The 26,255-nt window shown below is 35.4% G+C and overlaps 1 protein-coding gene across 1 annotated transcript in view; it reads right to left on the reverse strand.

The window, feature by feature from the left end:
* The window catches only part of LOC132273853 (O-fucosyltransferase 9), a 32,437-nt gene extending 18,898 nt beyond the window's left edge, over nt 1-13,539 (reverse strand). The window contains exons 1-4 of the mRNA XM_059774938.1: nt 12,755-13,539; nt 8,680-8,752; nt 5,922-5,989; nt 3,561-3,649 (exon numbers count right to left, since the gene is read on the reverse strand). Of these exons, the coding sequence (XP_059630921.1) occupies nt 3,561-3,649; nt 5,922-5,989; nt 8,680-8,752; nt 12,755-13,165 (641 nt within the window). The 5' untranslated portion in view covers nt 13,166-13,539. The remainder of the gene's footprint in view (nt 1-3,560; nt 3,650-5,921; nt 5,990-8,679; nt 8,753-12,754) is intronic.
* Nucleotides 13,540-26,255: the final 12,716 nt, after the last annotated feature.

Here is a 26,255-nt window from a genome sequence, read left to right on the forward strand (position 1 = left end):
GTAATGAATTTTATACATTTAATTTGATGCCCCAGTATTAAAAGGAATTTGTATAGAAGTCGCGTGTATGTGTTTGGTAGGTTTCTTTTTTTCTTTTTCTTTTTCTTTTTTTGATAAGTATTATGTGTTTGGTAAATACCGAGAAATCGAAGCTTTCTGAGTATGGCAGAGTTTTACTGAATGTATTGTGTGTAGGCCAACAAACATTGGCTACAGAACTCTGAAACAAAATAAATGAATAATCTGAAATTGTCAGTCTGGCTTTAGCTCCCATACCCAATTGACTTGCAGAGACTTTATCATTCTTGCAGATTGAAAATTGATCTTTATATTGAAGGTCGTACTTCTTTTTATGTTTCTACTAAATTAGTCTAAACACGCTTAACGTCCAGGGATTTATGTATTTGTATAATTCAAGTACAAGTTCAAAAGTTACATTGGGAAGTGAAAGTATTAATTGTGAGGAACACGTACTTGGACAGATACATGTGTAGTTAATTGTTTCCTAACCTATAAATACCCATGTGCTCTAATTATTTGTTTTAAAGAGGAATTAAAGGTTCCCAAAATGTCTATCTCCCTCTCCACATCTTTCCCTAGGCTTCATTTGGTTAGATAGAATCAACTGGAAAAGAAAGGAAATAGAAAATTTTAAAACTTTTTTATAGTTTGGTTAGATAGAAAAAGAAAAGTTCTAGAAAATTAGGATTCTTGTAACCCTTTATTTTCTCCAAAATGTTTCCTTCACAAAACACGGGGAAATTTTATTTTCCCGTGAAAGCATGTCTTTTTATTTAGCATTCCTATTTTACCCAACAACTTCATTGACATTATTTTACCCAACAACTTCATTTTATATTTGGAAACAACAATTTTTTCCTAGGTTTCAAAGAATTGAAGTCCACAAACAACTTTATCATTGATAAATTTTTAATTAACTTGATTTCCATTCCTAGTTATTTTTCATCATATATGAATAATAGTAATTCAAAAGGTCTAAATTAATTGAAAATTTTATCATTTTTTTAATATATTTTATTACTAATTTTTTTATTATTTTATTATTTTATAAAATAAGGGTAATTTAGGTATCCAAACTATAATATGATATTTTCCTACAATTTTCTTGAAGAAATTTTCATCCTAACCAAATACATACTAGAAAATCAATTTTCTTTTCATTCACTTCACTTTTCTTTTCATTTTCCATTTCTTTTCCTTTCTTGCTATTTCCATCTAACCAAACGGAGCCCTAGAGAATATTGTGTAAATCAAGCCCTCTATTTTAAACAAAGTGGTATCACATCCTGGATGATCCACAAGGCCACAACATACTAGAATCACACTGATCCTAGAATGTTCGGCCTGTCAGAAGAGGAAATATCCAATTATTGAAATTTGATTTTTTAAATTACAAAAGATTGAGGCTTGTCATTACATTCTACCTTAGAGCATGCAATTTGTGGGATGTTGTTGGAGAAAATTAAAAGAATGGGATGTCCAAAAGAGTTTGTGAAAAGAAAGAATGCATTTGTAATTTTACAACAGGCAAGACATGAAGAAATTCGGAAGGATGTTGGAGAGTCCAAATCTTCGAGTCATGTTTAAAAGATGCTTGAGGTTGTCACGTCTAATAGTAAAGGTGAGTCATTACCTACAGATTATCAACCACAAAGCTTTGAGGAAGATGACTTTACTAAGGAAGATTATAAAGTCTTGAAGATAACTTTGAGAATGAAAATGAGTACCATGCAAAATGAAAATGAAGAACTTGAAGACTCAAAATTGAAGGACAACTTGAAAAGCTGAATGAAAAGGAAGCGGAAAATAATGTGTTGAAGAGACTAAAAAGTTGAAGAGAATGAAATGAAAAAAGGACTTGTTGAGAAGGTTGAAAATTGAAGAAAAAGAAGTCGAAGAATTGTTAGAAGTGTTCTCTCTCCCGGAAAGTGAAAAGATGGTAATTAACTCGTTGATTCTGAAAGAAGAGAATGACAATTATAACATAGTTAACCAAATAAGTCATAAAGGAAGTTCCAGCGAAATTTAAGAGTGAAGATCATGATAGCAAAGACTTTATAAGTCAAACGAGAAGATCAATAATTTAAATTAATCAGAGTTTCACTAGTCCTCACACTTCCATGAACTCCTGAAAGATGATAAGTTGTAGTAGATTGAGATTGACATGTCCTCACGCTCACAAAAACTAGGCCAAACCAGGTCATCCTTCATTTAGATTTAACCTTATTTTTTTCCCTGGATGGGGCAATTTTATAAAAGAAACTAAAGAGATGAAGTACAAAAGAGCAAGCAGGGGCATACCCCTGCAATTTCATCAAGACTGGAGTGAAAAGAACCACTTACATTAAAGATAAGAAACAAAGAGAATACATAAATTGCAGAAAACAATCATAACAAACTCAATTCTCCAACTGAAATCCCTAACAAGGGTAGCAGATTCCAAGGCAGAATCAACCTCAAGAAGATCAGCACATCTGACAGGACCCCCATGAACTCTAGCATTCCTCTACTTCCAAATATTCCAAAGGATAGTAACAAAAGAGCTTTTGATAAACTTGGATCTAACTGAAGTTCCAGTAACTGAACCAAGAATCCATCCCACCATATCAGACATAGAAGTGAAAGTAGGAAGATTAATACCCACAACTAAGACCACCATGTCCAAACAGCCCTAGCAAACTGACATTGAACAAACAAGTGCTCTATAGTATCTCCAGCATTCCAACATTATGACACACGGGAGAGAGATACCTCTGTATTTCAGGACTAAGTAAGATGGAAGAGCCTTATGAAGAACAAGACATTCAACAATGGCCACTCTAGGCCTACAAACACTCCAAAGTAGCTTATAGACATGAGGTTTGCATGTGCATCAACCACTCTGAAGCATTTCAGGAACAAAACCTTCGATTCTTTAAGTTCAAGCACTAAATCTTGACAAGAAAGAAGAGAATGTTAGCCCTTTTCGCTTGGTTGCTTAATGGACTCACAAGGCCCTCTAGGAATCAATATTTTGGCATCCTTTCTGTTTTCTTTTTCCACCTCCTTTCTATTACTTCCAATGCCTACTATGTGTGTGTGCACGCACGTTTGAGCTGACCTTGAACAGCTATGATTATGTTGAAATCAAGCTTGAGCCAAGATCAAACATGACCTAAATTTGACGAACCGACCTAAGCACTCCAAACTCAAGTGACCATAACTTCTTTCTAGCCAAATGAGAATTACTAAGCCAAAACTCGGCTGATATATGACCATCAATCAGTTAAATTTCATCATTTCATGACTACCTTGTTAATTGAAAAAATAATTTTATTACTCATTAAAAAGAAAAGCAGACCAGTCATAGCAAGAATTTATTGTCTTGGTTAAGTCTACCTCGGAAAAGCAGCAATTAGAACTTGGATGGTCAATGAACATAGGGATAACAAGTAGAATCATACAAAGTTAAGACAGGTTTACAACCCATGATGCTTAGACTAAAATATAAAATGATGCAAAAATTATGTAAGGAAAACTGAAACTCATATAGAGATCACCTTGAATCTCTCCAAACGCTATTTAAATGAAATATTGGAATAACAAGAGTAGCATTCAGTAGTCCTGCCACAGCCACCGCATCACATATCTGTTTCAGGAACAAGAGATCTCTAAGTATCAGAAAAACACACAGAAGTCTTCTTACAACAGTAAGGAAGACTACGGTTACTCCAATCACCGTTGAAGCCTAGGTTTCTGAAGGGAAATCTGGGAAAAGCCTCAAGAGAAGTTGATACTCTGAAAATAACTAAAAACAAGATTGATAAGACTTGGTTACAGCAAATATAGAGGTCTGTCCTTTTTATAATACTACTATTAGTGACACTTGACATTTTCTAGAAAGAATTTTAGAATTCCCACACAGCATTAATAGCATTTTACTACTTTCCTACGTGAACACTTGGTAGTTCCAAAGCTGCTTAATTAATAAGTACCCAAAAACAAGAATGACTCTTTGACTTCTTCCCCCAAGTTACTTCCAAAGCACCATTAATGATTTGCATCAGTATTTTTCCACAATCTATCACATACTTTGGATCATATTTTACAGAATAAACTTGTCAAAAACAAATTCACCCTGCCAGGCCTAGTTATGGATGATCACAAAGAACGCAAAAATTTGCATGGTTCGGCATAAAACTTACGTCCACGGTGAAAATTTGGCCAAAGATTTCACTTACAAAAGTCAGGGGATTACAAGTTTCAGCCCCCAAGCCCTAGCTCTCTCTCTCTCTCTCTCTCTCCCCTTCAGTTTCTAGTGTTCTCCCACATCCCACTCCAAACCCTAAACGCCCTTATATACTGGCCTACAAGAGAGGCCTAAACAGGGTCCAAGACCCGCAAGAGAAAACGGGTCACAACGCAACCCGAGCCAAAACAAAATTCGGGCCACAACATCACAAGACCAACACCATCAATGACTTTACTTTTCTTAAGGAACTGATTCTGAAGGTTTGGAGAGGAAAAGGAAGGTTTGTAGAGGAAAGTGCACGAACTGAAATGCAGGAAGACCTTTAATGACTAATGAGTTGGGAATCCTGACAAGAGGAAGAGGAAGGTTTGTAGAGAAAGGTGCAGTAACTGTAATGCCTTGGGAATTTTGGCGAGGTTCTCAAAAGTATGATTCGATGAAGTCACACTTCTATCTGAATCAAGGTAATGGTAGCAATCGCAAATCGAAGTTTTTATGGAAGTTTATCACATTTAAATGGCTTTGGTCAGTGCTGATGGTAGTTACTGATAAATTTGCAGTAGTGGACAACTTGATCTCCACAAATAGAGTGTCAATGCAACTCTCATCTAAAAAGTAAGCCATATGCTGTTACACCACCAATTCTCTTCAAATATACAAATGAGAGTCTTTATTAGATTTATCATTCTATGAAAAATGCCAAATTCTTTCTTCACTCTTGTGGGTGACAAGACTCATAAGGATGGATCAAAATAAGCAACTACAACTTCTTGTTACTTTATGATTTCTATGGACAAAAGGTACAGAGAATTTTTAGGGTGTTGAAGATAATCGATACCAAAGAGTACAGTTCCCTCGTATTCTTTGGTTAGTCTTTGTTATAGTCCAAAATGAAATCAATCATTATTATGACCATTTCAAAGAAAAATTGAAGTTAAATGTGCCATTGAGTGTAATATTACACAAAGCTGATGATTCAGTATAGACATTGATATAATCATATAATAATTTTTTATCATCCTTCAGAAAGAACAAGGTTAAAGTATACAGCATTATAAACCAGAAAGGAAAAAGTCTGTCAATAGTGTGGACTGAGATTATATTAAACATCTATAAAAATTTAATAATTGGGATGGGATTTTCTATACATCTATAAACATTTAATAGACATTGGGATGGGATTTTCTAAACATTTAATAATACTCTTCACTTAAGAAAATCAAGTAAGCCTGGGCCTGCATTTAAATAGCTTTCGAGGAAGGGCCCTTCTAGTCATTTCTGCAGCTGTACCCCAACAAGAGGTCGCATTTGGGTTGTCATGGGATCCTAACATGTGGAGGGTGCAGTCCATGTTCAGCAGTGACCAGGTTCTTTCTCTTTTTATAAGAGATCCTAAGGTAAAACATGAACATAAATATCTAACTCGGAAATAAATGTAATGTCCAAATATGTAACAAAAAATTAGTAGCTAGTTTAAGTTGGAAAACCAAACTTTGAAGCCCTGTAGCAGGTAAGAGTAACTGACATTTTGGAAAAGATATGTAATTGACATATTACTAAGCTTTGGACAATATATTAGCATGCAACAAAAAATTGCACATAAACTAGTGAGAAGCACAATATTCCTGAAGATTGAATGCCAGAGGACTACAAAGAGGAAAAAACATACTGATAGCCGTTGCTGGTTCAACCCACCATTCGCTTCAATTATAAGGAAGCCATTTGACTTTGGCAGCTCTGAGAACCAACAAAGCACAAATAAATAAGTAAATAAATTGATAAAATAACTGCAATAAAAATCTAAAAATGACTTAGCAGGCAGCGGAGAATAATAATAAACCCGCACATAATTATCAATCTTATTAGATTAAAGGAGAGTAAAAAACAATAAAACCAGCCAGAGTAATACTTCTAGGGGAAAGGCTATTTCCACAACGCAAATGGCTGCATCCATAAGCCTCCCTCTCACATATGTGGGACTCAGGTACGTGATAGGAAGGGCCATGGATACAGATTCAGGCTATGGAAGTAACAACTTGCTACTTATCAATCTTTCTTTTACTGCAGCAAGTTAAACTAACCAAATTTAGAAGTTGATTTCCAAACAAATTGGAATTGAAAATCCCTAAACACAGCCAAGATATCGTAACATGATATTTACATAAAGAGGTGTTTTTAGACCTTAAATTTCCAACAATGAGACTTTTCTGATGAGACACCCTCGCTATAATACGCAACAAGACTTATCTAAGGAAAATGTGTTCTAATCAATGGCCTTATTTGTATGCAATATTCCATTCTCAAAATGCATCTCACGAATCATGTTTTCTAATTATAGTTAAACTTGAACCAAATAATTTGGTTTGCTATGTTTGCAGTAATGTGGTGAGAATTTCATCCTGTTACAAAAATTATACTATGTTGGTATATATAATATTGGAACTACATTTTTGTATACGCATTTGATTTGATTTTTTTTTTTTTTCTATATGAAAATGACAATTATTCTTATGGAAAAAAAATGACAATTATTTTTTGAAAGTGTAAGAATATATTTTAGAATAATTGAACCCCGTCATGGGTTTAGGCTAACCCGTCCCATCGCCATCCCAACTTGAAAGTGAATGCGGAAAAGAGTGTTAGAGGTCCCTGAGATTTCATCCATTGCTGACATTATTTGGTGCGGTGTTGGTTCCTTTCCCATTGCCTTTGGGGGCGCCTTTGTGAAGAGTGGGTGGTTCCTGCGGTGGAAAGGTTTGAGAGGAGGCTGGCAGGGTGGAAGAAGCAATATTTGTCGAAAGGTAGGAGAGTCACTTGATAAAGAGCACGTTGTTGAGTCTTCCTACCTATTTCCTGTCTCTTTCAGATTCCCTCTTCTGTGGCAAGATGGATTGAGCAGCTTCAGCAGAGCTTCCTTTGGGGTGGTATGGGGGAGGAGCTGAAGTACCATTTGGTTTGCTAGAAGCAGGTTTGTAGTCCTACCCAGTTGGAAGGCTTAGGTATCAGGAGACTAGAGTCTTTCAACAAGGCCCTTTTGGGGAAGTGGTTATGGAGGTTTGGTGTGGGGAGAGAGAAACTTTCAAGGAGGGTGATTGCTTGCAAATATGGAGAGGAGAGGGGTGGGCGGTGCTCTAGAGGTGAGGATCCAAGGTGGTGGTGGTGTTTGAAAATTTATCCAGAAGGGGTGGGATGAATTTTCTAAACACGTCAAATTCAGTGTCAGGAAGGTAGAGGAATCCGGTTCTGGGAGGACATCTAGTGTAGGGACTTTTCAGGATTGTTATGGATAGAGACGCCTTGGTGGCTAACTGTTATCAGTTCAATAACGGGAGGATAACCTGGGATGTTCGATTTTCAAGGCATTTTTAAAGTTGGAAGTTGGAGTACGTCTTTGGTTTCTCGGAGGAGTTGTACCGCCAAGAGGTAGAAGAAGTTGCTATTGATTCCCATGCATGGGATCCTTCTACGCAGGGGTGCGTTGTTGTGCTCACTCTCTACAGCTGCCTCACGGATGCTCCTGGGCCTTTGTTTCCACGGAAGGCAGTTTGCTGCTCCAAGGCTCCCCTCAAGGTGGCTTTTTTGGCATGGTCGGCTGCTCTGGGAAAGATTCTAACTCTCGACAACGGGAGAAGGAGAAGACATATAGTTGTTAATTGGTGTTGCATGTGCAAAAGAGATGAGGAGACGATTGATCATCTTCTTTTGCACTACCCTGTGGCCCGGGACAGTTGGGGCTTATTGTTGGGTTTGTTTGGGGTCCAGCGGATAAGGCTTGAAGAGGTTGTACAGCGAGTGCCCAAGGTCATGACTTTTGGAGGATAACGCCTCTGGGGGTTTGGTGGTGTCTATGGAAAGAAAGGAATAGGAGATCCTTTGATGGCGAGGAGACTCCTATTGGGGCGCTGAAGTTCTCTATTCTTTGTTCTCTTTTTTGATGGGTTTTTGGGAGAAATTGTAAATCCATAAGGGAAAAAGTTGAGTTTTTGGACTCCTTGAGAGTTTAGTGGCCTTTTTGACCTTGTGTAGCTTCTTTGGGATGTGTTCCCCTTTTAAACACTTTTTAATACAATTCTATTAATAAAAAATAAAATAAAATAAAAACCTTCATATTAGATCTCTAGCTACCTCTATCATAGGCTTTTCCTAAATCAATAAAACCCATATAAAGATTTTTTTTCCTTCTCTACAGTGACATTTTTTTCTCTAATATTGGAAATTTCTGTCATATATGGTTAAATCAATACTACACGACTGAATATTGTTGAAGCAAAAGATAAATATATTAAATGCATATTACGTCTTTAAAACTGTAGTTCTGGGAGATAACAGCCAGTATCTTAGGTACATAAGTTCAAATCCTCTATCTGCAATCAATTAAAACAAATCAACTTTTGTTTAATTCTAGGTAGAATATTCGAAACTCAAACCTGCTCCAGGAAGACTCTGGTTGACACAAGGCATCCAATTTTGATAAAATTTTGGATTCCACACATTCATTAACTGCACAATTCCCATTTAAGCATTCTGTTAGTAGATTCATATTGATGAATATGTTGACAAAAGATGTAAGCATGCACATTAAAATATAATTCTAGTGTGTGAAAAGATATAAATAAATTCAACTTATGAAAATGAAACATGACAAAAGAAAGCTACTTCAATTACTGATTAGACAGTCTTACTAAAAGAACTAAAGAAATAATACACCACAGATATATACATATATATTATTGGTTTGACGTATTAAATATGATTGTCCCCCAGAAGCAATCCTATTTACACAATTAGAATCATATTCATAAAGCTGCACATTGATTATACAAACTAGTACAGGGCTTTCTATGGAAATATAAACAAGCAAAGAGAAGCCGCTAATGGAAATCACCAATGGCTTTGGGGACAAAAAATGTAGAATCTGTTAGTGATTTCAATCAAGAAACCAGTCAACTGGAAATGGATGAGAAAAAATACCCGAAGCTAAGAAGTATACATGACAGCTAAGAAAGACCACTGATGCCTACAGGTTTCAGTACTTGGATTTTGAGGGGGAATGTCTTCACCTGGAGTAACAACCGAAAGGGAACAGTGTCAGACAAAGACCGGATAGAGTTCCAAATAAAATTGTTCAATGTTTCCAGCAGCAGGGATGAAGCATTCGGCATCCTCTGTTTCACATCATGTACCGATCCTACTGGATACACATGAGAAGAAGATTTAAATCCAAAATGAGAAATTTTTTGGTTCGAGTCTAAGGAAAGCAGAACGAAAATAATGAAGAGGTGATAGTTCAAAAATGGAGAGAAGCTATAAGCCAACAATCTACAAGAGAAGATCGATGCCTGCAGGGTCCACTTATGCAATGGAATCCTGTTTGCTTTTAGAATGTGTATAGACAGCTTAAGGAACAATATTGGCTTTGAAGAACATGTAACCTATGAGACAGGTGGGGAGATAAACAAGGAACTCAGTGGCATATTAATGAGGAGTTGGAGTCTTGGAGAGGAGAGATTTTATGGCATCAAGGATCAATGGCTGCTTGACTTTGCAAAGGTGACAGAAACACTGCTTTTTTCCCATGCTAAGGCAACCAGAGGCCGAAAAGTTAACAGAATGAGGGGATAAAGAATGAGGAGGGAAATGGCAGAATGAGAAAAGGAAACTAGAAGAAGGGGCAATAGATTTTTCCAGTAATATTTTTAGCACCATTGCTGATTTATAAATGGGGATTGGGGAGACCTCTTGAGGTCATTAATAGAAGAGTATCCAATAGTTTGAATGATCAGCTCTTACACGAGCACAAAAAGATGAGGAAGCTATCCGATCTCTGAAATAGATGCCACTAACTAAGTCGCCTGGTCCACATGGTGCGCCATCTGATGTATAAGAGGCGTTGGCACATCATAAGTTCAGGTGTTCTGCAATTAGTGCTTGCTTTTTCTAAATGGAGGCTTCTTTTAGATAATATTGATCATAGTTTCATTAGCTCAATACCAAAGGTTCATAACTCAATTTCGTCCATACAACTCAGTTTAGACCAATAAGCCTTTGCACTGTCTTATCTAAGATAGTTGCAAAAGTATTAACTTAAAGATCGAAGGCTATCCTTATTCCTTGCCATTTATCTCAGAAAATCAGATTGCCTTTGTTCCTTGAAGGTTGATAACTGACCATATCTTGGTGGGGGCTCATGAGCTAATGCATACCTTAAAACATAAGAGGAAAGAAAAGAAGGGATTTACAGCTATGAAACTCGACACAGGTAAAGCTTATGACGAAGTTGAGTGGTCATTCCTAAATGCAATAATAATGAGAATGGAATTTAAAGAAGAATGGATTATTTTTATTATAAGATGTGTCTCCACTGAAGCATAGTGTTCTTCTCAATTGCAAGCCGATGGTCAAATAGTTATTCAAGGGTTCTCAGACAATGAGTTTCATTATCATCATACTTGTTTTACAATGTGACGAAGCTTTTTGAAGTCTGATGAGTGTTGTGGAAACTAAAAGGGAGACCCACAGAATCTCACCAAGCAGAAATGGCCCAAAGGTTACATAATTTTTTGAAGATGAAAAGTCCACTTTTTTAGGGCTATAGTGGAGGCGGCATAGCATACAGATAATGTTGGATACTAAAAATCATATTATTCAAAGGCATAGGCGCAGCAAATAAATTTAAGAATACTACATTATCTTTGAGTAAACATGATCCACAATGACAGTATAAGTGTCAAGAAAATAACCTTCTTTAAGATGTGGCTGACACCGACATTAAAAGACCAAAGTTAGGAGAGCTAATATAAGGAAAGGTTGGGAACTTGAAGAAAAAGTGTCCAGTAGTGAGTAGCTTGAAGGAGAAAATATAGGAAAAGGTTCAAGGGGTAAGAGATAACCTCCTCTTAACAGCAGAACAGGAAAAATTCGAAGTGATATTGGCTATCCAGCTTACAAAGTGAGCTGTTTCAAGCTTCTAATCACATTATACAAAGAACTTTTCAACTTTCATGAGTAGATTTTGGTAGGATCAAGGTACAGAGAATAAGACATAATGACTGAAGTGAGAGGTAGTAAGAGATGGATGTTACCCAAGAAGCTCATTGTTATAAGCAGAGTTGGGTAACTGTTGTTAGACCTCAAGAGGAGTTTGGCAAGCAAAATTAGTTTTGAAATGAGGAACTAGATGAAGAGTAGAAGATGGAAACCAGGTGAGAGAATAGGAGGGCATATTAATCCCATCAACTCAATCTTTAAAAGTTGTTTCTCCAGTTTCAATTTTGCAACCTGGTGAGAAGGTTAGTGAACTCATTGACGAGATATCGTGATGTCAGAAAACCCAATATATAAAGGAGATTTTTCACCGCCAAGAAGCTGATATGTGGAGTTCCTCTTCATTTCTCTAGGACCAGATGACAAGGCGATTTGACACTTTAAGGCGAATAGCAAGTTCTCAGTACTGAGTGCTTATCATTTATTACTAAAGAAAATGGCTGGGAAGGGAGGTCCAACTAGTGGGGGAATGGAGAGCTGCAATGAAAGTTCCATCTTTTCGAATACATAGACGGTGATTGAAAATTTCCAATAGGATCAAAACTTTGGGTGGAGCTCATGTATCGAAAAAAAAAAAAAAAAAGCAAATTTGGTGAATTATGAGTGTCATGAGTGAAGAAAGTTGTGGATTTCGTCAAACTGTTGCAGGAAATGTGGCTCATACTTAGGGAGATTGTAACTGAGGGAGCAAGGGTGTGGTTTGTGAGCTAGTCGTGACTGGGAGTGCAAGTTAATTCAACAGAAAAGATAGGGGCTGGAGTAGGTCGCCAAAAGGCGTACACTATATTAACATTGACACAGCCTTTTCTAAAGTATCTAAATTACAGGTATACATGGTTGAGGTTTGTTATTAGAAATCACGCGAGTGGCCTGGTAAGGGTTTTCGCAAAAACATATGGGGCTTTGTTGGAAGTTGAGACAAGGGAAGCCCGGGCATTTTATAGGACTTGTTTTTCAAAAGGACCGTGTATCCAAGGAGATTTCTTATCAACTTTTAATACGGGACTGCTGAAGAATAAAATCTTAGCCCACATGAACACGTTATTGACAATGTTCAATACATGCTCACAAGGTTGAGATGACATAGATCAATCACATAAATAGAACAGGAAACATAGCATTTTATACACTGTTCAGTTCATGATGAGGGAGGTGATTTGGCAGAGACTGAAGAGCCAAATTCCTTCACAGATTACCTCTAACTTGTCTTCCTGTTACTAGTATGTTACTGTTTCTATATTAAAAATGGAAATGAATTATTACGTCTTGGCATGTAACAAAACAAATCATAATTGCTGGACTCTATGTGCTTGTCCTGTAGTTCCTACCTTCTAATCAACATATATACACACATATATTGTAGAAATTAACTCATTTTCAAATGTAACCAAGCAAGCTTAGCATTCCAATAATAATTTCCACATATATGATAAACAAATGGCAGTAGAGGATAAATACCGCATTAGAGCTTTCATTGTACTCCGCCTCCATGAACGGCCACAGCTTCTCAAAAACCTGAGGACTCCGATACACAGACCCAGGCGGTGCCTTTCCGCCGCCGACACCACCATCCTTGCTAACAACAACCTCTAAACCAAAAGTGCCGAAATACAACAACATTCCCATTATATACAACAGCGGCGCGAATAAAAGCACACCCCGCCGCCTATACATCCCCGATATAAGAACATACACCAACCGCTCCACGAAATTCTGCAGCTTCGGCTCCGAACCGACTCCCCGGAAACCTCCTCCGCCGCCTACAACACAACCGGTCGCGTGCTTGCTGCGGCCATGGCGGAACCGAGGCGAAGACGGTGGTGACGGGGTGGACGACCTCCCGCTGCCGAGACGGCTATAGCCGTGCATGGTGGCGGCTGGCTAGGGTTTATTACGGAAGTAAAACCCTAGAAAATGCTAGGGATCTGATTGATTGCTGCGCTGAGATCTGCAATCTCCACTGCCAGTTAGTGGCATTTCAGTGGTGGTTTTTGAGGAATTTGGTGTTTGTTAGTGAGAAAAAAAAAATGGAGATGAAGAAGTTGAGAGGTGAAACAAAAATGAGTGTTACTCTTATTGTTACTGCAATTGTATATATATACGGAAATAGATCAGATAGGTGTATGTATGGAGAGAGAGAGAGAGAGAGTGAAGTTGGAAGAGGAGGAGGAAGAAGATGGCGTGCGGGTACTAAGATGAGGAAAGTGAGTGAAAGTGTGTCGGTTTTAAGATAGTGTTACGCGTCAGTCACGGACACGGGACATGCCAGCTTTTAAAAGTGGGTGCCTATCAACTGAAGTTATTTCACATGGGTCCAGCATTTACTAGTAGTTGATGTTCCACGAGGCAGCGCAATTGGATAGTAAAGATGGGAAATATATACCATGCTTTGTTTGTAATTATGAACACAAATTTAAAAAATAAAGAATTATAAAAAATTATTTTCTAAAAATAAGTATTTTTATAATTAATTTTATAGAAAATTGAATCAAGTAAAATTTTTGTACAGATTTTTGTTTTTAATTTTTTAAGAATAAAAAATTACTTTCATAATTACAAATCAAGCAAATCTTAATTTATGTAGAGATGGAGCCAATATTTCAATTTAAATCTCTACTTTTCAAATTGTGTACAAAACCCTCTAAATTAAAAGAAAGATATCAAGTTACCTCCATATAATAAAATTGACCATATAATTTAATATAAATTTATTAATTATTATTTTAAAATTATAAAAATACCCTTAAGCAGGTCTTCTTCCTCTTCGCCCTCTCTTTTAGAAAACTTTCACCTTTCTCTCTAAACTTTGAGATCCCTTCCTCCTAGACTTTGATATTGCTTTTAAAGAAAGTAAAGTAACAATGTTAATTTATGGGGGCCAAAAGTGCATCCGATTTGCTTCTTTTAACTTTTTATCAGGGCTAAGCTGATTTAAGGTTAAGGATTGCTCCATTTGCAAGAGAGAAAATGTGCAAGCTAGGCATAAAGTTATTGGTTTTATTGGGTAAAAAATTCTTTTGTCTCACTGAATATATTGATGGTGATATATATATATATATATATATATATATATATATATATCACCATCAATATATTCAGTGAGACAAAAGAATATATATATATATGTGTGTGTAATACCCCGATATTTTAAAAGAATTATTAATTAAAATTAATTACTTTTATTTTATTTTAAATGATTTATTTGATTTAATTTGAATTAATTGTGTTTATTTTATTTTTTTTTATTTTGGTTTGTTTTATTGAGTGCTTAGAGTAATTGTTTTATTTATTTATATTTCGTGAATTATTGGTAGGATGATTGATTGTTTTTGTACTTAATTATTGATTGAATTGTTGGCGTATTGATATGATGTGACTTAGTTGTACATTCTTGTTTGTTTATATGCTTCATGTAATTAGTTATTTTAATTTAAGTGTTTATTTAATTATTTTATTTATTTAAATTAATTGAATTGGGCTTAAGGAAAGTTGGACCAAAGGATATGGTCTTGGGCTTGGATGAAGCCTAGTTGGGTTAATTAATAAAGGCCTATGGTTATATGATTATTTAAAATTATCATTTTTGTATAATTATAAATGTATATATTTAATTATATATAAATATAATTAATTAATAAGTGTTACGGAAGGATTTATAATTATGGATATATATATATATAGGATTTATGATTTAATTAACCGATGGTTAATTATGAGAGATATATATGTATATGTAATATTATATATATTATATATATTATATTATTTAAAAAGTATTATTTTATTTTGTAGTCATACTAGGAATAGGATTTAGGTTTTAATGTGTATAAATATACACATAAGGCTTAGGGTTAAAAAGTTTACACGTTAGAAAAATAAGAAAGACAGAGAGAGAAGAATAAGAGAGAGTTAACAAGGAGGAAGCCAGATTAAAGAAAGAAGACGCTGGAATTGAAAGAGACAATCCAAGATTGAAGCGTCAGTTTTGTTTCGAAACCTTCAGGTAAGTTCTTTTCTAACTCTCCTATTAGGATCCATAAATTTATCACATTGAGTATCAATGTTTAGATTAAATTTATTGTCTAAAATCATAGTTAGATCAGAATAACTAAAATGATAAATTATTATATTTTTATTTTTGGATTAGTAGATTTTAAATTGTATATATATGTGTTACTTATATTTTAAAAATCAAGTTATAGGTTGATCTTTGACTCATTAGGATTAATTAGGGTTTCTAAAGTTTCTAGAATTTTTCGGTAATTTTTAGAATTTTCTAGATATTTTTCTGAATTTATTTTATATTTTTTTGAATTTTGTTATAATTATAAATGTGCATAAATAAAATATTTATACTATTCTATGCATTAGAGGTTGCGGCGCATCAATAAGGTTTATGATCCAGTGTGGTCGTTTGCACGGTAGGTTAGTGCAACCCCTAATCTAAGCCATGGGATTAACTTAATATATAATGGATTGATTCGGTGTTATACGGCACATGATAAGATGATGCACATGGGGATATGGTGGTTTAGATTAATTAATACAAGGGTGAGGGATTAGGTACATCACGGCACATGGAAAGATGGTGCGCCTGTACACCTGTACCGTGGATGTAGAATGGTCAACAATAGATTGATCTAGTGTGGTTGCGTCTTGTAGCTACGGTGCGCCCAACCAATGAGGAGAGGCCAACACACGCAGAGGGAAAATCAAGCGCGTGTACAACGCGTGTAGGCGCGTGAGGACACCTGCCACTATGTACGAGTGCGTGGAAGCGCGTGCGGTGAAACCAGGCGCGTGGGGAGGCACGTGGGGGCGCGTGAGGCACTATTTAGGGTCTCTTTAAGGTCCTGTGAGGTCCGGTGAATTTCCAGAATTGGTTTTAAGCCTGTTAGGGTTGAAAACAACTCCTAGAAGAGGTGTTTTTGGTGTCCGAAAAACCATAGAGTGTTATTACAATGATTAGTATTATTTATTTTGCGTAAATATAATAACTTATTATATTGTTATGGAATGTGGGGTGTGTATATATATATATATATATATATATATATATATATATATATATATAATTATGTATATATGTGTGTACGTGGATTTTATTAAATTGTGATTAGTATGGAAGGAAGGATATATATGTGTGTGTGTGTGTATATATATATATATATATATATATATATGATTTAAATAATCAAAGATTATTAGGGAAAGTTTATACACACATATATTATATAATATATGTGTGTATATATGTCTGTTAATTATGGTTATTAGTATTATTATTTTTTTTTATCTGGTATATATGGATAGACTGGTTGTTAAATTATGAATGTACTTATAGTCTACATGAGATATCTATGCATAAATTAGTTATCATTGAGCATACAATTTGTACATGGATGAGTTGTCATAGGCGTAAATATATTGCCTAAGTATTTGTATGAATAAAATATATACATCGGAAGCATGGATGAGTTGCTAGTTTATTAGTATAAATAAATATACTTAAGGAGGCATGGTTGAGTTGTCAATATATAAATAAATATATTTTTAATGGCATGGTTGATTTGCCAATGTATAAATAAATATATATACATGGAAGAATGGATGAATTGCCAATATATAAACAAATATATTTATAATGGCATGGTTGATTTGCCAAAGTGTAATTATATTGTTGTGTGTTAGATGATTAAAATGTATCATCTATGGTTACTGTTTGTGTAAGTTAGATTAGGATTAGATATTCTTAAAGTAAAATAGTCTAGTACCTACAGGTTGGTGTATTTTTTTATACATATTAATAAAATAATACTGGTAGTGACATGGATGATTTGTCAAAGTCTAGATATTGACTGTGTGAGTTAAATACTTAAGATCATTATTAGTTTTGGAATTTAATATAATGTTCTTTTAATTATATTTTATGGTTTAAATTATTAAATTGCGATTTAGGATGGACTTAAGAGTAAAGGAGTTTCTTTAAAAGAAATTGTAGATTGGACTAGGTATGATTATTAGTTAATCATTGATAATGGTTTTGGAATTAATGAAATTAGTAATAATTGTGATAATTATATTGTATATAATTATGTACATTAAAGATAAAGACTTTATTAGGTTTGGTTTTGATCAGAGATGATCAATTTATTGGTTTTCAGAGGTCTGGTAGAGAGAATTTGCTCATAGGGTTTAACCTGCGATTTATTTTTCAGGTTATTAGAAGTTCAAGTCTCAAGATTGAGGATCCGCAGCTGAAGGACTTATCCATTCTTTCTTCTTATTTCAATGTAGGATATTTTCTAATTGTTAGATACTGGATTTTATTTAGAGATCAATGGATTATTGGTTTATGTTATCAGGGGTCCTTGATTTACGAGATTCCTGAATTGTAACTTTTGGAGAATTATTAATGAAATTTTTATTTAATAGATTTTTCTTCAGCGAATTATTTATTCCTTATTATTCATTTTTGTACTCTGTGTTTGTTTGAAATACTTTAATTGTTTTGATATCTCCTGATTTTGTGCGCGGACTTAATCAACCCGTGTTCCGAAATTAGTGGGATATTACAATATATATGTATGACATGTATGTATTGGGATTTATATGCCCTGGCATAGCAAATTTCCATTTGGATTATAGTGACATACGTTCCTCACGTTTCTGAAATATTTATGCTTTATACAATTAGTGAATTCAATGTATTATGTTTCGATTCATTATAGAATTGATAGTGTCCACTTGATTACAAAGAAATTTATATATATATGTGATGACGATCAATACATGAATATAAATAGTAATCATAAATTATTCATAGTCGGTAATTATGGATGGACTCATAATTAATTAAGACTTGAACTGGATCCGCGTTAGGTTGAGATATATTGCAAGAGCCGTCGTATGCAATTGCTCCCTATCACTGTCATGGCATTTGACTCTTAAGTATGAGAAAAGTATAAACTTTTTTATTAATTAATAATTACTTTGATTTGTTCGGCGGATACTTCGGGATCCTTAGACTGACACTTTGGGTAGTTATGTAATTAATAGTTAGAGGGTTATATTTTCAATATTTGCATAATTGTTACTTGTATTTATTTTGTATTGATTATGGTTGATCACAAAATAAATTCGAAGGCCTTCGTGTGTTTTTAGACAAAATGATTTATTAAATACTTATTTATTTAAATTATTATTTTTGTCAAACAAATGTTTTATTGTGATCGAGTCAGAAATAATCAAAGGTACCAAAATAAATATATTAATTAAGTAGTCGGATTGATGGCTTTACTTATCTGATAACTAATTTTGCATAGAGGGGTCAAAGTGCAACATTGACTTAGAGGTTATTTATTATTTAATTGGAGTTCAATTAATTTCTTTTAGTGGAGTAGAAATTAATTTATGAATTAATTGAATTGGGTCCATGGACCGAGCTAATTATTAATTCATTGAAGCCAATAAAATAATAAGCCCAAGGGATTCTCACTTATAGCCCAACTTGATATTGAAATCCTATTAGATTTGAGACATATGAATTAGAGATTGAGAATGATTTATTGTTTCCTTTTCTTTATCTTTATGTTGCCTATATATATACATGGTCTATGTATATTTTAGGTGTGATTTTTGAAAGAAGGAAAAATGAATATATTTTTCTCTCTCTAGAAAATTAGGGTTAATGTTCTCATCTAATGGAGACTCCCACAAGCCTAGTTTTCCAAGGTCATTTATGGAGGCTTATGAGTGATTCCTAAAAGCAAAACAATTACTAAGAAGATGGATATTCAAGGAGAATGCATCTTATTAAGGGATCTACAATAAGTGAGAACATTCACTTTGGATGAAAGATTTAAAGGTTTACTCAGACCTTTGATATAAGTATTCAATCTATTAATTGAATGATACATCATATTTTATTTTTGCATAAAACTTGTCTCTATGTGATGAATCAAAATCTATAAATCAAAATCTCTCAAAAAGTTTTTGAAAATAGCACGTTTCCCAACAATATATGTGTGCATACTTCATCACTGGTAGTATATATAATGGAATGCCAGCAGATTAGTTAGAAGTCTGGTTTGCATCCATGATCCATATATATCAATATCAAATAAAATAGTATATGTATATGGTTGGGTAGTGGGTATTTTGAGCCTTAATCAATCGGGGAAGAATCTTAAGTTCTCCGGCACTGACCAAAAAGTACTGATTGGAAATTGGGCATGGCATGTAGTTATAATGGTCCACTTTATATGATGCTACTAGACTGTACTAGTAACAATGAGCTTCACGAACCTATGAACAATGACCGGTCTGGGGATTGGGACTTCACCCATCTCTGCAGCCATATGCAAAGATGGGATTTTCCAGTTATACTCCCCGGAATTGGGAGTCGGATTAGAGTCCATTGGTTTGGTTTTAGAGAGAGAGGGGAATAAGAATTTTAGAACCCACTTAAGGGTTTGTAATTTCAAAGTAACAAGTATCATCTTTTAATTTAATATTAAATACTATAAGGTTAATTTTGTAATTTCACAACGGATATAGGTGACTTGATAGTCAGGTTTTTAAATTTTATTAAGGGTTTTATAATTTTAATCCTAATAATAATAATAAAAAAGGAAAGATTAGAGTTTGATTATAGAAGGGAAATTTAATTTTTTTAAGAAATTCAAAGGAATTTAAATAAATAAAAAAAAGAGAGATAATTTAGAAACTTTTAGGTGGCATTATATAGAAATTTATGTATATATGTAAAAAGAAAATAATTTTTTTTTATATATATTGTAGTGGGCGAAGCATGCCAAGGGCATGTGCCCCCATAGCCACACACTGGTTCTGCCTTTGGTGTCCAATGTATCGTGTACCAATCACATCATAACTGTTTATGTATGCATATGCACGCCTCGTACGTGTTGTGTACAGATAGCTGTGATGTGCCCGGTGCACCAAACACACCAAATACCTACTCGTAAGACATATCTTCAATTTATGGACGGACCAACCAATGACAGAGGAAGTTAAGGACTGGGAGGCACGTGCCCCCTGGATTTTCTACCTCTCTTATATTCTGTATATATTTCTTATATATATATATATATATATATATAGAAAGTAGCCCCTGAAATTTCTCTTTCACTGAATATCACTATTTCTTTCTTTGTTGAAATTTTTTTCTGCTTTGTCCCTAAGACCAATACGTGTGGGTTGTGATGTGCTCGGTGCAACGGACACTATGCTCAATTTATGGACAAACATTCGATATTTAAACAAATTGTATCTATTATGCCAAGTGTGGGTTAGAATCTCCTCCGCCTTAGTTTTGTTGTGTTAGTTCGTGGCTTAAACCTCACTTATTTCATTAAAGTTGGTGTAACGAGTGGATGCTTGCCCATTTACCAAACCATAGAGGAAAGCAGTTTTGACATCTAACTGCTCAAGGTGCAAGAACTAAGGGAATGGTACTCAGTTTCACAACCAGGGAAAAAATGTCTATTTAGTCAATGCCTTACTTTTGCTAAAAGCCTTTGACCACCAATCTCGCCTTGTATATCTTGGAACCATCATGTTCCTCTTTCACCTTATACACCCATTTATTGTGAAGAGCTTTGTTTCCCATGGGCAACTTGGCTAGTTCCCATGTTTTGTTAGAGATAAGGGACTTCATCTCATCTTCCATTGCAAGCTCCTACTTGCTAGCATCTTCAACCTGATATGCTTTATCATAGTGTTCAGGCTCGCCACCATCTATAAGCAGCATATAAACCATAAATTTACGATTTGATACATAAGGACGTGTGGATTTTCTGAGTGCAGGCTTATGAGTTGGAATCTGCGGTAAACTATGCTCTGTGAGTTCTGGCCAAGAACCTTCATATGTCTGCTCCACGTCAATACTCTTTGGATCATCATCCAACTCAATAAACTCAGGCTTACTCTATACAGGACTAGTTGACTGTGCTGTATCTCTATCCTTGTACATCACATTCTCGTTGAAAATCACATCTCTACTTCTGATGATTTTCTTGTTCTGATTATCCCAGAGTCGATAACCAAACTCATCTCCGCAATACCCAACGAAGATACATTTTAGTGACTTAGCATGGTCGCTAATATGCGCATATGCAATACAACAAAAAATTTCCAACCATGAAAGATTTACCTCTTTGCCACTCCATATATCTTCTGGTATTCGATGCTCCAAAGGCACCGATAGTCCACGATTAATTAGGTAGGATGCTGTATTGACTGCTTCTGCCCAAAACTATTTGGGTAGACTCGAATGTATGTGCATGCTTCTGGCTCTTTCTGTCAATGTTCGGTTCATTCGTTCTACTACCCCATTTTGCTGTGGGGTTCCTTATACAGTTCTTTCTAGTCTGATCCCATTATCAAAACAGAACTTCTTGAACCCAGTGTCTTCATACTCACCACCATTGTCTAACCTCAACCTCTTGATCTTCAAACCTGTCTCATTCTCCACCATGGCCTTCCACATCTTGAACATATCAAATACCTCAGATTTGTACTTCAAAAAATAAACCCATACCTTCCTCGTGTGATTATCAATGAAAGTCACGAAGTAGAATTTTTTGCCAATGGATAAAATAGTGGCTGGCCCCCAAACATCTGTATGAATTAGCTCAAGTTTCTCTTTTCTGAGATCTCTACCACTCTTCTTGAAACTGACCCTCTTTTGTTTGCTTATCATGCATCTTTCATAGAATTCAATATCAATTGCCCGTATGCCTGGCAGTCTCCCCTTTGAGTGCATAATCTTGAGCCCTCTTTCACTCATGTGACCCAGTCTCTGGTGCCAAAGGTTGTGATCTTCTCTGTTTTCTATAACTACTATAGACCCACAAGAACTAGTAGCTGTGTAGAGAATGCCAGATTTTTTTCCACATGCAATGGTCATAGTGCCTCTCAAACTTTCCACGAGTCTCCATTGAAGGTTGTAACAAAACCTTCATTTGACAATTGTCCCACTGAAATCAGATTCTTCCTCAAGTCAGGGATGTATCTCGCATCCTTCAACTTCCAAGCTGACCTATTCAACTTGATTGGCATTTCACCCTTGCCAATGACGCTGCAAGACTGATCATCACCAAGATACACCTTGCCAAGGTTACCCAGTTCATAGCTATTAAATAGCTCTTTGCTTAAGGTGCCATGAAATGATGCGCTGAATTCTAAAACCCATGACTCCGCATTGCTCTCTAAAGAGCATATCAATGCATCATCTGATTCTTCTGAGATAACATTTGCTTTAGTTTTTCTTTTGGTTCCCTTCTTTAGAAGTTTGCAATCAACATAGTAATGTCCCTTCTATCCACAATTCCAACACTCAACGTCATTGAGATCTGTGGAATTCCTGAAATTTTGAGATTGTGTCCTTCCATTCCTTGACTTGGATCTATCTTTGTTTCTATTACCATTGCCCTTCTTCTTATTTGAACACTTGCCTCTGCTTTTAACATTCAATGCCGAACCACTTGTGGAAACCCTTGCTGTTTGCTTTTTGATTTCTTTAGTCAGAATCATGCTCACAAAATCATCAAACTTCAACTTGGTCTTCCCCGTAGAGCTACTGATCGCTATAACTGTGCCACTCTAACTCTCGGGTAACTGCCCTAGAATTAGCAGTGCTCGGACCTCATCTTTGAAGTCGATATCAACAGACTCTAATTGCCCAACTATCTCATTAAACGCATTTAGATGTTCATTGAACTTACCACCTTCGACCATCTTTATATTGAACAACTTCTTGATCAAGTGCACCTTGTTCGCTGCAGAAGGCTGTTTATACATACTAAAAAGGGCTGCCATGAGAGACATCGTCGTCTTCTCGTTCTTGATGTTAAAAGTGACTAACTTTGACAACGTCAATCTAATGGTGCCAAGAGCCTTCCTATCAAGTAATTCCTAATCTGCATCCTTTGTATCCTCTGGCTTTTCTCCTAAAGGTTGATACAGATTTTCCTAAAACAAGAGGTCTTCTATTTGCATCTTCAAGAAACTGAAGTTTGTGCCATCGAACTTCTTAATCATAGATGTGGATGTCTTATCTTCTGATTCCATTATTCCCACTCGAACGAACAGATCTGATCGAAAGACTTTTGGAATTTCGTCAAACACCTTCTATGCCCTAGGTTCTCAACATGGTTCTGATACCAGTTGTTGGAGTTGCTCTGCACAATCAACTGGTTTTGATACCAATTGTTGTGACAAAAACGCAAAATAATAACGCACACTGTACAGGAAATGATCAAGCAATCATAAAGAAAAATCATAAACAAGAATCACACACAAGAACACATGATATATATGGTTTACCCAAATCTTAGGGCTACGTCCATGGAGCACACCGAACAATTTCACTATGAATAAGATGAAGAATTACAAGGAGACTTTTCTCTATATCTTTCTCAATCGCTCTTTCTTGTGTTGGCAAAAATTTCTCTCACACTTTTCACACCCTAAAAATACTGATTAGGGTTGATATATATAGCCCCATACAATGGAACACAACTTATCCAACAAGAATTTCCTTTTGTAGAATCCAAAACCAACAAGGAAAGTAAATGACATAGGTTTCTAGAAAAGTTGAACTAGTACCAGGAATTGGCTACTGGTTCCCAATGTCTAGAGACGAATCTTCTTTGATTCTGGAATTGGTTCCAGAATTGGCTACCGGTTCCCACTGGACAGTGGCTGATCAATGTTTCCTTGATTTTGGCTATCACTCGATGGAACTGGTACCAAATCTTTGAATCGGTTCCCACATGTCAGTAGCCAAAAAAATATAAGAACCATTTAGTTTCCCAAAAATCTTCACATTATCGCGTGATCAGACTCCACCACAAAAAAACATAACATCAACATCATATTTGAATTGCAATAGCCCTTGAAAATGACATAAACAATATTACATTGAGTTTCTTAAATGTCCTTTTTCAGTATGTCCCTCGCCAGTGTAATGAGAGAACCTTGTTTTACAGATTCGTGATTTTGTGTTTGATGATTACAGGAATGATGTAACCTTGTTTTACAATGACACCCCAAGAAGGTTTGCTATAAGCCTATAATGGCCTTTTTTTTTCTTTCTAACTTGGACCTTTTTTTAATAGTATCATCTATGTCAGAATTTTTTTCCAAACAAACTCTTTGAAGTTAGAAAAGATAGGATTTTCATTTTCATTGTAAAACACTAAAACATTAAAACTTATGAAAAGTAGTAATTTTTTTATTTGTTTTTTTAATTTTATTTTTATGAATACCAACTACCACCACAATGACACTCAAACCAATTGAAATAACAAAAAAGATAGAAATACTATGACGACCCTAGTTTTTCAAGCCAATGCGTCCTGTGATGAACCGAAGGTTGACCCGATAGCGGATCCAGATGCGGAAGTAAGAAACAAGACAACGGTCTCCTAAGGCACAACTTACCTCTAAGACACTTTGATGACCTTCCATGAGGTCATTGAACTTAATGAGAATTGACACGAAAGCAAAAGATATGAAAAATAACAATTAAGCCCCCAGGGGTAAAATAGTCATTTTACATAAAAATGACGTCCCTAGAATGTATATCATCTCCGAGACACATCCGTGACTTCCCATGAAGTCACAAGACTCAAAAGAAAGTAGCAGAAGCGAAAAACAAGAAAAACTGGACAAAAATAACCCCAAGGGCAAAATAATCATTTCTAAAAATATGGATTCGGGTGCCACCGAGCACACTATTGGAAATAAAATGAAAAACTAATTAAGATAGACTCAAGAATCGCATGATTCGGAGTTCGGACGAAAGAGAAATGACATGACAAAGAAAAACGAGCACTTAAGGCTAAAAGGGTAAACTGGTAATTATCCAGAAAGATTTGGGTGCAACCAAGCACGCCGTTGGAACAACAGCGAAAAATTAGTCAAGTTAAAGAAAATGTTCACTCGTTTTGGAGTCCAGATGAAGGAGAATGAGCGAAAACAAAAATCGACGTCACGACGAGGCATCACGAGCATCCCATGAGCATCCTGACATGCTAGGGAAAGAAGAAGATTCAGCTGGAACTGAGAGCCGAAACGAGGTCTGAAACGAATTTTTCTGAAAAAATACGAAGAAGAAACCCCCCATAAAATCGAGTTTCTACCCGATGTGTGGAAGGAAATGAAAAAAAACTCACTGCTAGATCCCCAAAATGCCCCTAGATCAGAAGAGGTCAAGAGGACCAAAAGTTACTACAGTAACTATCCACACCTGAGAGCAAAAACGGGTTATCAAACGAATTTTTCTGAAAAAACACGAAGAAAAAACTCCCCCAAAATCAAATTTTCTACCTGGCTACGCGAGAGAAAATGAAAAAAAACACACTGTGAAATGGCCAAAATGCCCTTAGATCAGTAGAGGCTTAAAAACTCAAAAAATGCAACTTTACACCAAGTATGCATTTGACACTAAATGCATTCCTAGGTTGAAACGAATATGCAAACAAGTGTAATAAATGATTTTAAGCGGGCAGGAATGGTCCGTGGCTCCCGAGAAGCCCCGACTCAAAATCCAATCCCCCGATAGCCAAAAATGATAAAAATGAACTTGGAATCAGAATTTTAAAAACTAAAAATATAAAATAGAGTCAAATTACCGTTTGGCCCTTGGTCACACTTCATACAAGATTAATGAGACCCTATGGAAGAATAAAATTGAAATTCTCACACCCGATGTAACCAGGATGAAACAATGACTTGTGATTTTTCAATATTTTCATAAAATTTCATGAAGTTAAAAGTTATATAGGATGCAATATAAATGTCATTATGTCATTGGCCTCTGGTCTTATACATGTCAAATACATTAAAAAAGATGTACTTATGGACACATTACATATACGGAATCAAAGATATAAGTTTTGACATATAAGGCTACAAAATGACATTTCATGTT

This window comes from Cornus florida, unplaced genomic scaffold (genome assembly GCF_030987335.1).
Source record: "Cornus florida cultivar Cherokee Brave unplaced genomic scaffold, ASM3098733v1 CherokeeBrave_3.0.0_Hap2_Chr09, whole genome shotgun sequence".
Taxonomy (NCBI): domain Eukaryota; kingdom Viridiplantae; phylum Streptophyta; class Magnoliopsida; order Cornales; family Cornaceae; genus Cornus; species Cornus florida.